The sequence below is a fragment of the Mangifera indica genome, chromosome 4 (assembly GCF_011075055.1).
Source record: "Mangifera indica cultivar Alphonso chromosome 4, CATAS_Mindica_2.1, whole genome shotgun sequence".
Classification (NCBI taxonomy): domain Eukaryota; kingdom Viridiplantae; phylum Streptophyta; class Magnoliopsida; order Sapindales; family Anacardiaceae; genus Mangifera; species Mangifera indica.
The window spans coordinates 17,764,019-17,777,177 of NC_058140.1; the positions used below are offsets into that span (position 1 = coordinate 17,764,019).

The following is a 13,159-nucleotide window of genomic DNA, read 5'->3' on the forward strand; positions in this document are numbered from 1 at the left end:
GGAAATGGTATTTTAGAGTTCAACACTTCATAGAGAAGAATCCATACCTGCTAATGTTACGTGATCAAATTTATATCCATAATTTTGACAAAATTGCAGTTGACAAACAGTAGTTATGTTGATGGTTCAAGTTTGAGCCGTAATACTTTGTTAAACTCTTAACTAAAGCTGCATTCTTTCTGCAATTCTGTATTAATAAAATGTGCAGCAGCCAGCTCCAAAATCCTGACTTCTACAATTATGGCTTTGCCCTGAATTATAAACCAAATCTTCAAACTTCCTTTATCGTTGACATGGAGATCAAGGGACTCCCAAGTTAATTAGACGATAGCCACCAGCTTCCATGGGCAAAAGTTTCCAAGTGGATGGCTACATATGAATAAAGAATTTATTCCAAAGTCATGGATTCACAAGACATAAAAATCATAATTTCTGAACTCTATTCAGACAATTTAAACTTAAAAGTTAAAAAAAATCCATGCGCAACTTGAATTAAACTGAAGCTGCTAAAATAATAATGTATATCACATTCAGTCAATTAATAAACCCTAATTGAAACAGCATTTCAAACTTGGCATTTATAAATTCATAAAGAAGCTCAATTCAATAGCTGTAGTATTTACAACAATATCAGTATCTTATCAGATTATAATACCAACCCTACAATAATATAATTATATAGATCTGTGAAATCAAAGCATTTTCCAGCGAAGAAAACATGGAAAGATGGATTTTCCAGACTAATAAAAATTAATTTTTACAGACAAAAAAAAAAGTTATTCTTGGATAAGAAAACTATACCTATATTATTTTCAGAAGACTAATTTTGAGACCACCTTCATAAATTAACTCTATACGAAAATGACATTTGTAAAAAGAGAACCGCCTCGGCACAAAGTCCATGTCAAAGATTTACCTCCAGATTTCAATGTAGTTGCTCTTCCAGGAAATTCAGACATTATTCTTCAATGGAAAACCAGATAAAAACCCAATGAATTAAGAGTTGTCAGCTTTTGTAATATGCCCAAACCTGTAACAATATCATGTTCAGTTACCTCATTGCTCTAGAACTGAAAGTTCAATTACGAAATAGAAGAGATGAATCAGCAGTCTGAAGAGTAAAATTTTCTATTTCCCAGTCTCATAATATGCTAGCACAATAAGCTTGTTGATGAAAATGTAATTTGACCACATCCCAACAAAAGGATTTGACGAGTTAAACAAGAAAGGAATAGACTGTATTAGTAGATGTACAGTATTAGAACATGTACATCTTTGAGACTTAAAATGCAGCTGATCCAGGTCAAAAACCTTGGCCAACTGACCTCAATCCTGATGGACTGAATATTTAGCCCAGATATATAAGGTAGATTTATGCTCAAAACATCACTAGCGCATTAAACCCTTCTTTCTAAATTTTTACCAGCATATTACCCAGTAAAAAGATTTTGTCGCTAACAAAATTCCTCAATAGAATAAAATTGGAATGAACTTCTTCTATAGAAAGCAGAATTAATAAATGAGAAGGAAATTTTTTTCTTTTTAAGAAAACGATAAAACTCTATGTTAAAAATAGAATGAGGTTGGTACATCAGTGACTAGCAATCCACAGAAATATCAGAAAACCAATGAGGGAGACGAATCTATACAACATAGTGATTAATGCTCCCATTCAGATAAAACGCATAACAAACTGACACCCATTCAGAGTATAAGAGATGAATATTTCAGTTATTAAAAACTTTTAATTGTAAGTTCATTCTTGTACCAAGTACCCATCATAAGTTCTTTTTAATTTTCTCATAAGATGCAGCATAAATTTCCATTGAAAGACATACCAAATGAATATACAAGTAAATCCACTTTCAGCAACAAACTTGAAAAGAAATTTGCAAATTAGAACATGAAACTGATTCAGACTACAACAAAAAATGAAGATTCCAAGTAAAGAACAGACAACAATATCTAATTTCCATAAAACAACCACGAGAGTCATAGCGTGAGTTCAATACAACATAAGCACAGAATATAGCAAGTACAAACAAACACACACAACATAAACCACCTGTCAAACAGTTATTTTACCAGTTCAAACTGAGAAAACATAACACCTCTAAACTTTTCTGTACTTTATCAACCACCTAACCCAGAACTAACAAGGGGGAGAATACTCAGACACTTTCATGACAATACCACAACCATACCCGGGTGGGAAAGTAACCATCTTAACAGCAAAACTATACATGCCCACAGGTTAAGAACAAGCAACCTTTGTAATGGTTCTTTCAAGTCTTCATATTTTTTATTTCAGTATTGGGGTCACCTTATTTATTTATTAACTTTAGATGTCTATAAGGACGAAGGCCATCAGAGTGCAGTATGGATATCTTCTTTTCCACTGATAAGACTAATCACTAGAAAAGTGCTATGACCTGCTACTGTTTTGATAAGAAGTTCTCCATTGAATTGATTTTATATTTCAATGATTCTGGAAATAGGAAGTTCATTGCCTATAAATGGGAGTACACAGCTCTCTTAGAAAGTAATTGTGAAAAATCACACATAACCTCTATATAAACAATTCTTAAACTCCAAAGATGTAAAAACTGTAGGAAATTAAATTCCCTTAAATTCTTTAATTGGTTTATTTTTTCATATAGGAGTCTGCATAAAATTGTATTTATATTGATAAAAGAAAAAGAGAAACACAGTAGTGGATCAGTTTCAATAAAGAAACTAGATCACCCAAGATTATTGGTTCAAATAACGGCAGTGATTAAACATAATCTTCTGTAATACAATCAGACCTTAAACAGGTGATATAAACGGATAGAATAGCTCCAATTTCACTCAAAAATCCACCTCAAACACTGATCCACCTAATCCTTTAACACCAAACCCCAAAGCTAATTTCCAATTATAGTGTAAATTTTTTAGTTTGAAACATTGTTGTGTCAATTAGGCATACCAGACTGTTTCTTAAAGCTATATGCATCAAACTGATAAAATAGTTCAATTAATTGAACCAATCACTGCCATTAACTAATTGGTTCAATTAGTGGCAGTGATTTAACAAAATCTTCTGTTATACAATCAGACCTAAACTGATAAAATGGCTCCACGTTCACCTAAAAATCCACCCCAAACACTAATCCATCTAATCCTTTAACATCAAACCTCAGAGCTAATTTCCAAATATAGTGTAAATTTTTGAGTTTAAAACATTGTTGTCTCAATTGGGCATACCAGAGTCTTCCTTAAAGCTATATGCAAGAGCTGGACAACTTTAGTATAGATAAAACTGAGTAATGACTCCAGTAATTAACAGATGAGAAATTATTTATCTAACACAATCATAAACTGTGCATAAAATCTCTCTAGGCTTCCACATTCTAGTAGTAAGTAGAAAAGACTGCAATGAGCTTGCACTCATTCTATCACTAGAACATGCTAAACACCCATATTGCGAGAAATGGGCTAAGCAACAGATAAATAGATTAATTAGCAACTAATGAATGAATCCCAATTCAACAGAACGAAAAAATGTCACTTGAGAAACAAATTTCTTTATGTAGGGTATTCAGTATAATTACAAAAGATAAGAAACAGGTGTACTAACCAAGTCAGAAACATGAGCCTACACTTGGAAGCATATGTTCCCTGGATACATTTGTCAGGAAAAATTACATATACACAGTCCTGCCAATAGTCTCCATAAATAACACTGCCTTCAAGCTGTAAACGGATATGGTCACACGATGAACCCCCCCTTTTGAGAAGTATCTATTGTGAGTTTTTAACTTGTATCACAATCCACACACTGAAAATTGAAACAGAGAATAATATCTGATCAGGATAGGAGGGAAGGAGAGTATTATTTTGACTAAGCCCAATATCACATTGTGTAAACTTTCACTTTAATCTTGAAATTCAAATATTCTGGCACAATCAAAATTAGCTGTATAAAGATGAGAACTCACCTTAAGCAGTTAAGAAGGCTTTAGGTTTATTCTTAAGCTGGTCTCCAACAATTAAGTGTTGACATGTCTGGTCTACATGGCAACATCTGGGAAACATTGTGACCTGGAGTAATACAACCAAGAAGCCATTTGGTGTTATAGCTAGAGCTCAATTGCTCAAATTTTATTAGATCACTTTTGGCCTCCAAAAAAAAAAAGTTAGCTTTCCTTTAGGTGAAGTCACCTGGTATTGGAGGTGCAGCTGGTAAATTGTTTGTGGCAGGTAGCTGAAAACCCATATTATTTGTAGGTGGTCTTTCAATAGGTGGCTGAAAGTAACCTGTAACCAAAGAAAAATTAACACTTCACAATGCTAACTATAAAAATGTATTGGAAATATAAAATTAATAAAAATTGCCCAAACTAACAATGAAATTGGTGGATGAAAATAAATAAAAAGTAAAAAGCTCGTATCGAAATTTATTCATGGACACAAGCACAGAAGTGAACAAGACAAACTGGTACACATATGCCCAGAAAACCAACTAGAGAAAGCATATTTCACATTATTTCAGGAACCTCTTTGGCCTCCTCTGAAATATTAGATTCCAACCTCATTTAGGACTCCAACCTTCAGGAAAAGCTAAAACTTAAAAACACAACTTGTCAAAAGTTTTTGTAATTTATGAAAATGATTCCTTATCATTTTCAGCAACCAAAATTTTTAATGACCACCTTAAAAGCACTCCAATAGATTAGACCTACCAGCTGTTTGTAGAAGAACAAGAAGTGCAAGAGCAAAACCAAAAACTTAAAGCCAACAAAAGAAGTTCTGTCCATGATGACAATTCAAGGCCAGATAACAACAGTTAACTTAGAACCAAAGATCAAATAATGATACAAGTCAATATCATTCAATGAGCCAAACTATAGGCAAACAGTCTCTAATGAAGAAGAAGAAAAATAAATGACATCTGGCCCCACAGAGCCACTGGTTTCCACTGAGAGCACTACAACTTGATATGTGTTTTAGCAATTGATAAGATCAATGTACTGGATTTTAAAACTGTTTAAAACATTACAAATCAGGAAAAAAATCAGCAGCTCACCTTCTTGGACAAATGTAGGTCCTGATTGAGGGGGGGTTCTCCTCCCACCCATCCACACACCATGCTGACTCTCTGTATTAAATTCACCTGATGACATCCTCCACTGTTCATCACCTACATATCGCCTTTGGTTATCAGGGTGTGGCATTGCATATGGGCAGGGGTAATGCTGATGAGGATGTTGCTGGATCCCTGGCTTTGTAAATGAGAAATGATTGGAAGAGGTTTGAGGCAGGGAAGGATGCAGAGGTCTTTGCAAATATGGTGTATTGCTTTGCTGAAATTGCTGGTTTGGTTGAGAAGCTTGGGGATTTAAATATATATCATTATGACCATATTCCAACTGCCTTGAAGAATTATATCCAGAAGGTTCTCGAGAACTGCACATTCCTGTTGGTACAAAGAAAGGTGATTGCTGTGTAAATAATTCATTTTTCACAGTATTATCAATATGACCTCCATGAGGAGTATTCCCAGATACTTGGACAATTTGATTACCCTGCAAACAAAACAGATAGCTACAATAACATACCTATACAGCCATAAGTGAAAACTAAAAAGAAAAGAGCCAGAAGTCTTACACTGGGTGTGTTGCAATATTCACGAGGAACAGATGGTTGATATGCCAACTGAGGTGAAGACTGAACTGATGACTGCAGTGTCAGTAACGGTTGAGACACTAATGAAGGTTGTGACTGTACCACTGATGATTGTGGTACCATAGATTGTGGCAGCCCCAAAAGAGGAGGAGGTGGCAGTGGCTGTGATGGAAGAGGCGGAGGTGGAGGTGGCGGAGAAGGAGAAGGAAAAGACACTGGAGGAGGAGGTGGTGGTGGTGATGGAGGCAAGGGCGGCAGGGGAGGAGGAGAATCTGGAGGCAATGGAGGAGAACCGTCAGGTAAAGGGGGGAACTCACTGAAATTATTTGAAACTGACTCCAACATCCTATCTGAGCCATGCTGTTGTGATTCTATTTCAAAGGAATCATTTTCATCCTTTGGATGACCAGAAACATCTTCCATTTCAAGCTCCCCATCCACATCCTCCAAAATGCAATGACGCCTATCGTTGGGAGTAACAGTGCATGTTTCTGACTCTCCTGAAGCACGTCTTTGCTCTACTGGTGATGCATCATCAACTTCTTTATAAGTGCTGCTTGGAAGATCTTCTTCTTCTTCTTCATCCTCAAACACATGGGAAGGTAGAAAGCCAGACAACTGAAATGTAGTATTGCTGATAAAAAGCACACATGAAAGCAAATTATATGAAAATCAGATCCATTCAGAAACATTACAAACTGAGAAAAAAATAAGTGTTGAAAGATGCAGTCTTTCAATTTCACACCTTCCATACTCATCAACAAGCATGCCCTCCATTTCTCTGATTGGATCATCAATAGCACGCTCAGCTCGAGATGGTCGCCTTAAAGAAAACCCAGACGTCGACTCATCATTTGAAACTCCAATGTCATCCATGCATTTCCGTAAAAGAGATTCAGGCAAAATTTTTCTCTCAAGCCACAAACGTAAAACCTGATGAAAGGAAAAGATAAATCTATCTTAAGCTTAGATGGAGGATTTACAACTATTAAAAGAGCTCATATTACCTTGAGACATTGACGACGATTTTCACGAGCCCCATTTCCAGGTGGAGCAGCACCACCTAGAAGTCGTGGCAATGCAGAGTGAACAGCAGGAATATATGAAGCTCCAGCAATACCTAAATATGGATTACATGACAAACCTCTAAATAGGTCAATAAACTGATGCTCATTCAGTCAGTTCAATATAAATAACAAATACTCCTTCCCACTAAGTATATAAAAATCATAAAAAAGAGAAATAACCATAATACAACATTCTATGCCATCAAAATTCTGAACAGGGTTCAACATGAAATACAATTAATATATGTAGAGTAGAAATAGTTATTTAAATGAAAACAATATCTCTCAGAACAGTTACCCATGTGTTCAGTACACACAAATACAAAAAGAGAGAGAGAGAGAGAAATACCTTTTTGATTATTGGAACACTGAGTGATGGAGTCCACAAGAAAAAACAGGTCCACTTTACGATGATAACTAGGCTCACTCTCCAACTTGCGGATAAGAAGTTCCACAACCTACACAAAATCATGTGATTCAAATATCGCCTTCAGAGTGCAAGACTACTTCATAATCCCATAGATAAAAGAAATATTTTATTTCTGACAACTAAAGCAACGTTGTCAACAGCTTACTCAGCCTACCTCATTAGCGATACCATACTTGGCACAATCAATGGCAAGACGAGTTGCACGTCCAATACTTTCTTTAGTCCTTGACAAAGTTTCTATCATTCCTTCAAATGCATCACGAGCAACAGCGGCTTCAGTACCACCACTCAGTGAGCCTCCACCAGCTCTGTGTCCCGAACTAACTCTTCTTTCCTCGATTTCATCATTATCTAGTTGACTAAGGGTTGCCAACTGATGACCATCAGTTGAAGGAGAAATTAAACTAGTATGATTATTAAATCCATGCATATCTGCCTGTCGCACATTGTTGGTGCCAGACAAAGAAGGTTGCACAGAAGAGGGGCTAGGGCTCCTCCCTTGGACCTCACCAACTGAAGTAAAAGCAGCATTAGGATTTCCAAGAGAAAATTGTTGGGAGTGAGCTTGTTTCCTTTTTGCCTGAGCAGCTGCAATAAGATGTTTCATGGACATAACAGAGTCCGCAGCCTTGGAATCCAAGATCGAACTGCTTCTATCTTCTCCACTAGACTCCATTCTGTGGTTATGATAAAATATATGTTAGAACAGCTTATAAACATAAAGACCATAAAATACAAAGATTGACACAACAGAGAGTTAGATCATGCATACATTTCGATGGGCAACGAACTGTGATCTAGTGCAGTTTCTGTCGAATGAGTTGCATCGCTCACATGTGAAGCTGCTTTTGCAGTGGTTTTTGTTAAATCTCCAGAAGAGGCTGCCCTATTTTTTTGAATAGCAACCTGATTTTGAAGAGAGCTTATGGTATCAGAAGCAAGAACAGAACCCTTACCAGACTTTGCCTGAACTTTTTTCTGACTATTAGCACCAGAACTTTTAGTAACTGTGGGTTTTGAGGCTTTATGTTGTTCCGCAGTTTTCCTGGTATTGGAAACCAAATGAGGAGACCTTTTAGGAGAAACCAATATTGCATTAGCCTCCTTCAATGGTGATTGCTCAGATTCTGCTTTCCCAGGACTGCTTGCACAATGAGAATCAGGCCCCCTTTCTGAATTTTCTGGTTGGGAAGGTGACACAGATTCGTTATGTATTTGCAATGAGGATTCCATTGGCATATTCTCAATTCCAACAGAATCTTTAGCACTAGCATTCTGCTGAGCATTAACATGACTCTCATTATGTGCAGCACTTCTACAATTATCAGAAGGAGCTTTCACATTTCTGGCAGACCCTCTGTGAACTGGAGTTTTGGGTTCTTCATTATCATCTTCATCAAATAGGCAAACAGGTCTCCGTCTTTTCGGCAACTGGGGCGCTGGAGGTTTATTATTATTAGAACATGACATATCATTCTTCATTTCACGAGACTTTTTCCCCATTTTATCATCAGAATTAATAGTAGCAGAATCAGACATAGCCTCCAAAGCCCGCCTATGTCGCTTAGTTAAAGGCAGTACAGCTTCATCACCAGAAACATCAAATTCAACTTTACTTCTACTTGTTTGAGCTTGCAATGCCAAAACCATATCAGACTTCACATGGGATGGGGACCATTTCAAGTCAGAGTGTTTAAATGCTTTGTTGCCATCAGTGATAGAACTTGAAAAACCACTCTTCACACTTTTAGAAAGAGATGCCTTGATAGAATCATCTTTCGAATCTACAGCCTTGGCCTTTTTGGCAGGATGTAAAATGTCATTTGCTCCTATCTTAACCTTCCCAGCTGTCCCAGGTTGGGCACCTTTTTTATTTCCGCAAGCCTCATCCCTGGAATTAGCAACAGTGTTATCATCTGATACTTTCAAGCTTCTTTTCAATTTAAGCACATCTTTAGTTATTTTTCCACCACCGACATTTACATCTGACTTCAAAGCAACAGATGAAAATTCCATCATGCTGCCATCAGATGTAATTTTCTTTTTTACTGTGTCTTTAAATTGCTCAACAGAATCAGGGAGATCACCGCCGATACTGGAACAATCATCCTTCAGTGATGTTACAGTAGAGCTACCTCTGTGTCCTTCAACTACAACCTCATATCCCCTATTTGACCCAGAAGCCATTTTCTTCAGCTTGTGACCAATTGCAGATAACTTCTGTCCTTTAATAGGATGCTTAACCCGATCAATATGTTCTTTTCTATCACAAGAAACTTCCTCTTTTACATTAGAAACATTGTCTGAAGCAGATGTGGATAGTCCATCTTTTGATTGCAGCCCATTGGATATTTTCATCTTTTTCTCATATGACATAGCCGGAGATGAAATATCATCAGATGGATTACATGAAATAGAAGGTTTTATATCCTCACTGTCAGTTTCTCCTCGACTATTAGAGCAAGGCTCCAACTTAGAACTAAAATCACCTATTTCTTCCTTTTTTGATTCTCCATTAGGTATGACAGCACCAGCCCCATCCTTTAAGTCAGCCTCTGCCCCATCCACAGAGACAGTCTCAGAACCAGGTGCTGATCTATCAGCATCGGATCTCAATTCACTTGATTTTTCCTTCTCTAACTCTTCAAATGCACCACAAATTTCCCTCACTGCTTGGGCGAAATACTTAACTGTTTTACCTTGACACCGAGCTAACAATTTACTCTTTGACTCACTGGTGAATGCCTGAATGTCAGGCAGGGCAACAAAAGCTCTGTGGTGACAGGAAAATAGGGACAAAGTAAGAAGATGATATACACCAGCAATCAACTTATATAACAAAAGAGAAATAAGATAAGTTTGACATGTTACAAAAGAATAAAAACTGAACATTTTGGTCTTTGATAATAAGAAAACAATTGAACTAGCAAAATAATATACAATATTTTCTGTTGAACATGAAGAGAAATATATTATGTAGAAACAGTCCAATGGAACATGATTACGAGTTCATTTAAAACACTTAAAAACATATATGGAAAATGACTACCCACAAATTCATCTAAAACACTATTGTATCATTTTAATGCAAAGATTAATTTTCTGGCTAGATTGTACACATGACGGTTTTTAAATATTTTATCAAGTCTGTCATAGATGCAATATTTTAAAATGGTATGCATACCCCAACTAGGGCTGGATTCGAGCCGAGCCGAGCTCGGCTCGCAGCCAGCTCGGGCTCGGCTCGGTTTTTTTATGACCGGCTCGAGTTCGGCTCGAGCTCGACTCGAGCTGACTCGGCTCGGCTCGAGTTCGGCTCGTTTTCTGCTCGGCTCGTTAACGGCTCGGCTCGGCTCGTTTTTCATATCAAAACGACATCGTTTTGTGTATATATATAAATCAAAACGACGCCGTTTTGAATAAAAAATTAAAAAAAAAATTAACCGAGCCAACCCGAGCCAGCTCGGGCTCGGCTCGAGCTCGATCGAGCCGAGCAGAGCCCGGCTCGTTTCGGGCTCGAACCGAGCCGAGCCGAGCTCGAGCCCGAGCTGGCTCGGCTCGAATCCAGCCCTAACCCCAACACGTCTTATTACATATGAATTCAATTAATTTATTATTATGACAATAGAACAATTCTAATATGTAGATTAAGAAAATGAACAGAACATACAAACTAAGTTAAAACATATAACTGTTTGCCAGTGAAACTATAAGCCTAAAGCTCAGAAATCTAGCATTGACAATTATATTTATAACACATTATTGGAAAGAAAATTTTAAATAAACAACTATAATGCTTAATTTATGAGGAAATTCATAAAAAAAGGCTAAATATAAGACTTCCAACTTTGATAATTGTCTCAATATTTGTAGGCCAAAAAACTCTGGTAGGAACAGTCAGGATAAAGGCACAGTATATCCACAAGCCTAAAGACTCAACTTTAGGCCATCCAAACTGTCATTACAACCATCTCCAAAAAGAAATTATACAGTTAATAAGCCCCAACCACACATAGATCACAATTTAGCAAAAAACAAAATAATCAAAAAGCAGATGTAAGTCATGAGTTAGTGACTTACATCTGCTTTTTGAAGTCTGCATGCAAATATTCCTCAACCTCATTTAGTTAATTTATTCTTAGATTGAGATTACAAATTTATTCTTAGTTATTCTGCAATTTATAATCCCAATCTCAGAATAAATTAACTAAATGTAGTTTCACACATCCATTTTATACCAAACTATTAGCAGTCTTTAACATCAAATGAAAAATACTACTAATAATTCTGAATATAAATGGCAATATGAAGTTATTTATAATAAAAATAGAAAACGGCATCAATCACCAATTGAAATGCTTAATATTATTAAAAAGGGAATATATGCTCTAATCAAAATATTCACAATTTACTAGAATAGCAATGAGCATGAAATTGAGTAGATACAGCCATTGTTATTGCCATGAGTCTCACTAGTCAATAGTTAGGATAGCTATCTACTATTCTCAAACAATAATGTAGCAATTGTATAAAGCATACTCACATTTCCTGTGTTCCAAAGAATTGAACAAAATGTTTCTTAGGGTCTGGAGCTCGATCCCAGTCTTCAGGTCGACTAATCTGAAAATTCAAAACCAACCATAGTACATCAGATACTAAACAAATAACAATGCAACCTAAGAATCCTTACAGAGGTAAATCACTACAGTGCAAAATAAAGAACTTACTGGTCAAAATAACTTATCAAACTGGTCAACACATACGCACATACAGGGAAAAAGAAGTTCAAGAATTATTATTAAAAATTTCAACATCCAGATAGCAGAATAATTAAAAGTCAAATGACAAAGAAAAATTTATATGCAACAGATAGAACAATAAATATATAACAACAGCCAAATCAAATCAAAACAGACAAATAAACCTAGTTTCGTTTTGACGATAATAAATATCTATTAAAACCTAGTCAAGAAGAACTCAAGCCAGTCTGTATGGGATCTACATCCATGAAGTAACTCAAAATCTGACATACAAATTGCAACAAAACACTAATCCACTGAACCCCACTAAAAAGTAACATCATAATTCCACAAGAAATCAAAATTCAAACCAAAAGGAATTAAAAGCATCCAGTAAGTCATTGCCAGAACAGAGAACACTATAAAAATAAAGATAAATAACTATCTAATTTAGCACCCACTCCCAACTAACTGTAAGATCTAAAAGTAAATAGAGCCCAAGAAAACCCTAACACAGACCACAAAATCACGTCCATCAAATACAGCCATGACATCAAGCTAAAAATAAAGGAAAGGAAAGGAAAAGAGAGAAAATGACTTTGGCAGGCCAGGCAGGAAATCCCTTGACTTTGGCGAGAACAAGATCTCCCATACTCAACTGACTCTTAGCTTTGGCCTTGTTGCCTCCCTTTCTACGACCCCCAGCCATGTTGTTTTTTATCTATAAATCTCTTGTACGCAACTTAGATACTATTTAAGAAGAAAAAGAAAAAAATAATAAAACCTCTACAAGCTCCCAAACTGAAAGCGCAATCGAATCGAATAGCGCGGAAAGTCCAACTACAAAAACCGAAATCCAGGAAATTATGCCGGAAATTCAACCGGCGTCTAGGAGTTCCGGCGTCGGAGAGCGCTACCGCATGGCAAGGAAAATAGCTGATTGATTATTCAGAGAACGGGGGAAGTAAAGCGAGAGATTGAGGCGGTTGATGAGAGAGAGGGTATATTTTTGTGAGAGGGGGGTTTTGGTTTTGTGCTTCTATTTGTGTCGTCGTTGGGGCGGGTGTTGTGAATCGGGGGTGGGATTGGCAAATTAAGGGATTTTTGGTACGCCTGCATGAGCGTGAGAACGAGCCGCTGCCTCTTCTTTGTTTTCCTGGCGCTGACTTTCGTCCTTGTCTTCTTGCGATGTTTTAATTTAGGGGAAGGAAGTATATCAAATGGTAACCTTTTTTTTTTTTTTAATCTTGAATTAA

At 36.6% G+C, this 13,159-nt stretch overlaps 1 protein-coding gene across 4 annotated transcripts; it reads right to left on the reverse strand.

Moving 5' to 3' along the window:
• Positions 1–44: 44 nt before the first annotated feature.
• Positions 45–13,064, reverse strand: LOC123214565 (ENHANCER OF AG-4 protein 2). 4 transcript variants are annotated; one of them, XM_044634411.1, is made up of 14 exons: positions 12,688–13,058; positions 11,708–11,784; positions 7,937–9,937; positions 7,319–7,841; positions 7,084–7,192; positions 6,675–6,787; positions 6,413–6,600; positions 5,650–6,301; positions 5,069–5,567; positions 4,204–4,299; positions 3,981–4,083; positions 3,620–3,820; positions 917–1,030; positions 45–369 (listed from the first exon to the last, which is right to left on the reverse strand). In XM_044634411.1, the coding sequence occupies exons 3-11, from the start codon at positions 9,538–9,540 to the stop codon at positions 4,013–4,015; spliced, it is 3,855 nt and encodes a 1,284-aa protein (XP_044490346.1). In that variant the 5' UTR covers positions 9,541–9,937; positions 11,708–11,784; positions 12,688–13,058; the 3' UTR covers positions 45–369; positions 917–1,030; positions 3,620–3,820; positions 3,981–4,012. The 4 variants fall into 4 exon arrangements, with proteins under 4 accessions (XP_044490346.1, XP_044490344.1, XP_044490345.1 ...); XM_044634409.1 differs by having other exon boundaries at positions 12,502–13,058; XM_044634410.1 differs by having other exon boundaries at positions 802–1,030; positions 12,502–13,058.
• Positions 13,065–13,159: the final 95 nt, after the last annotated feature.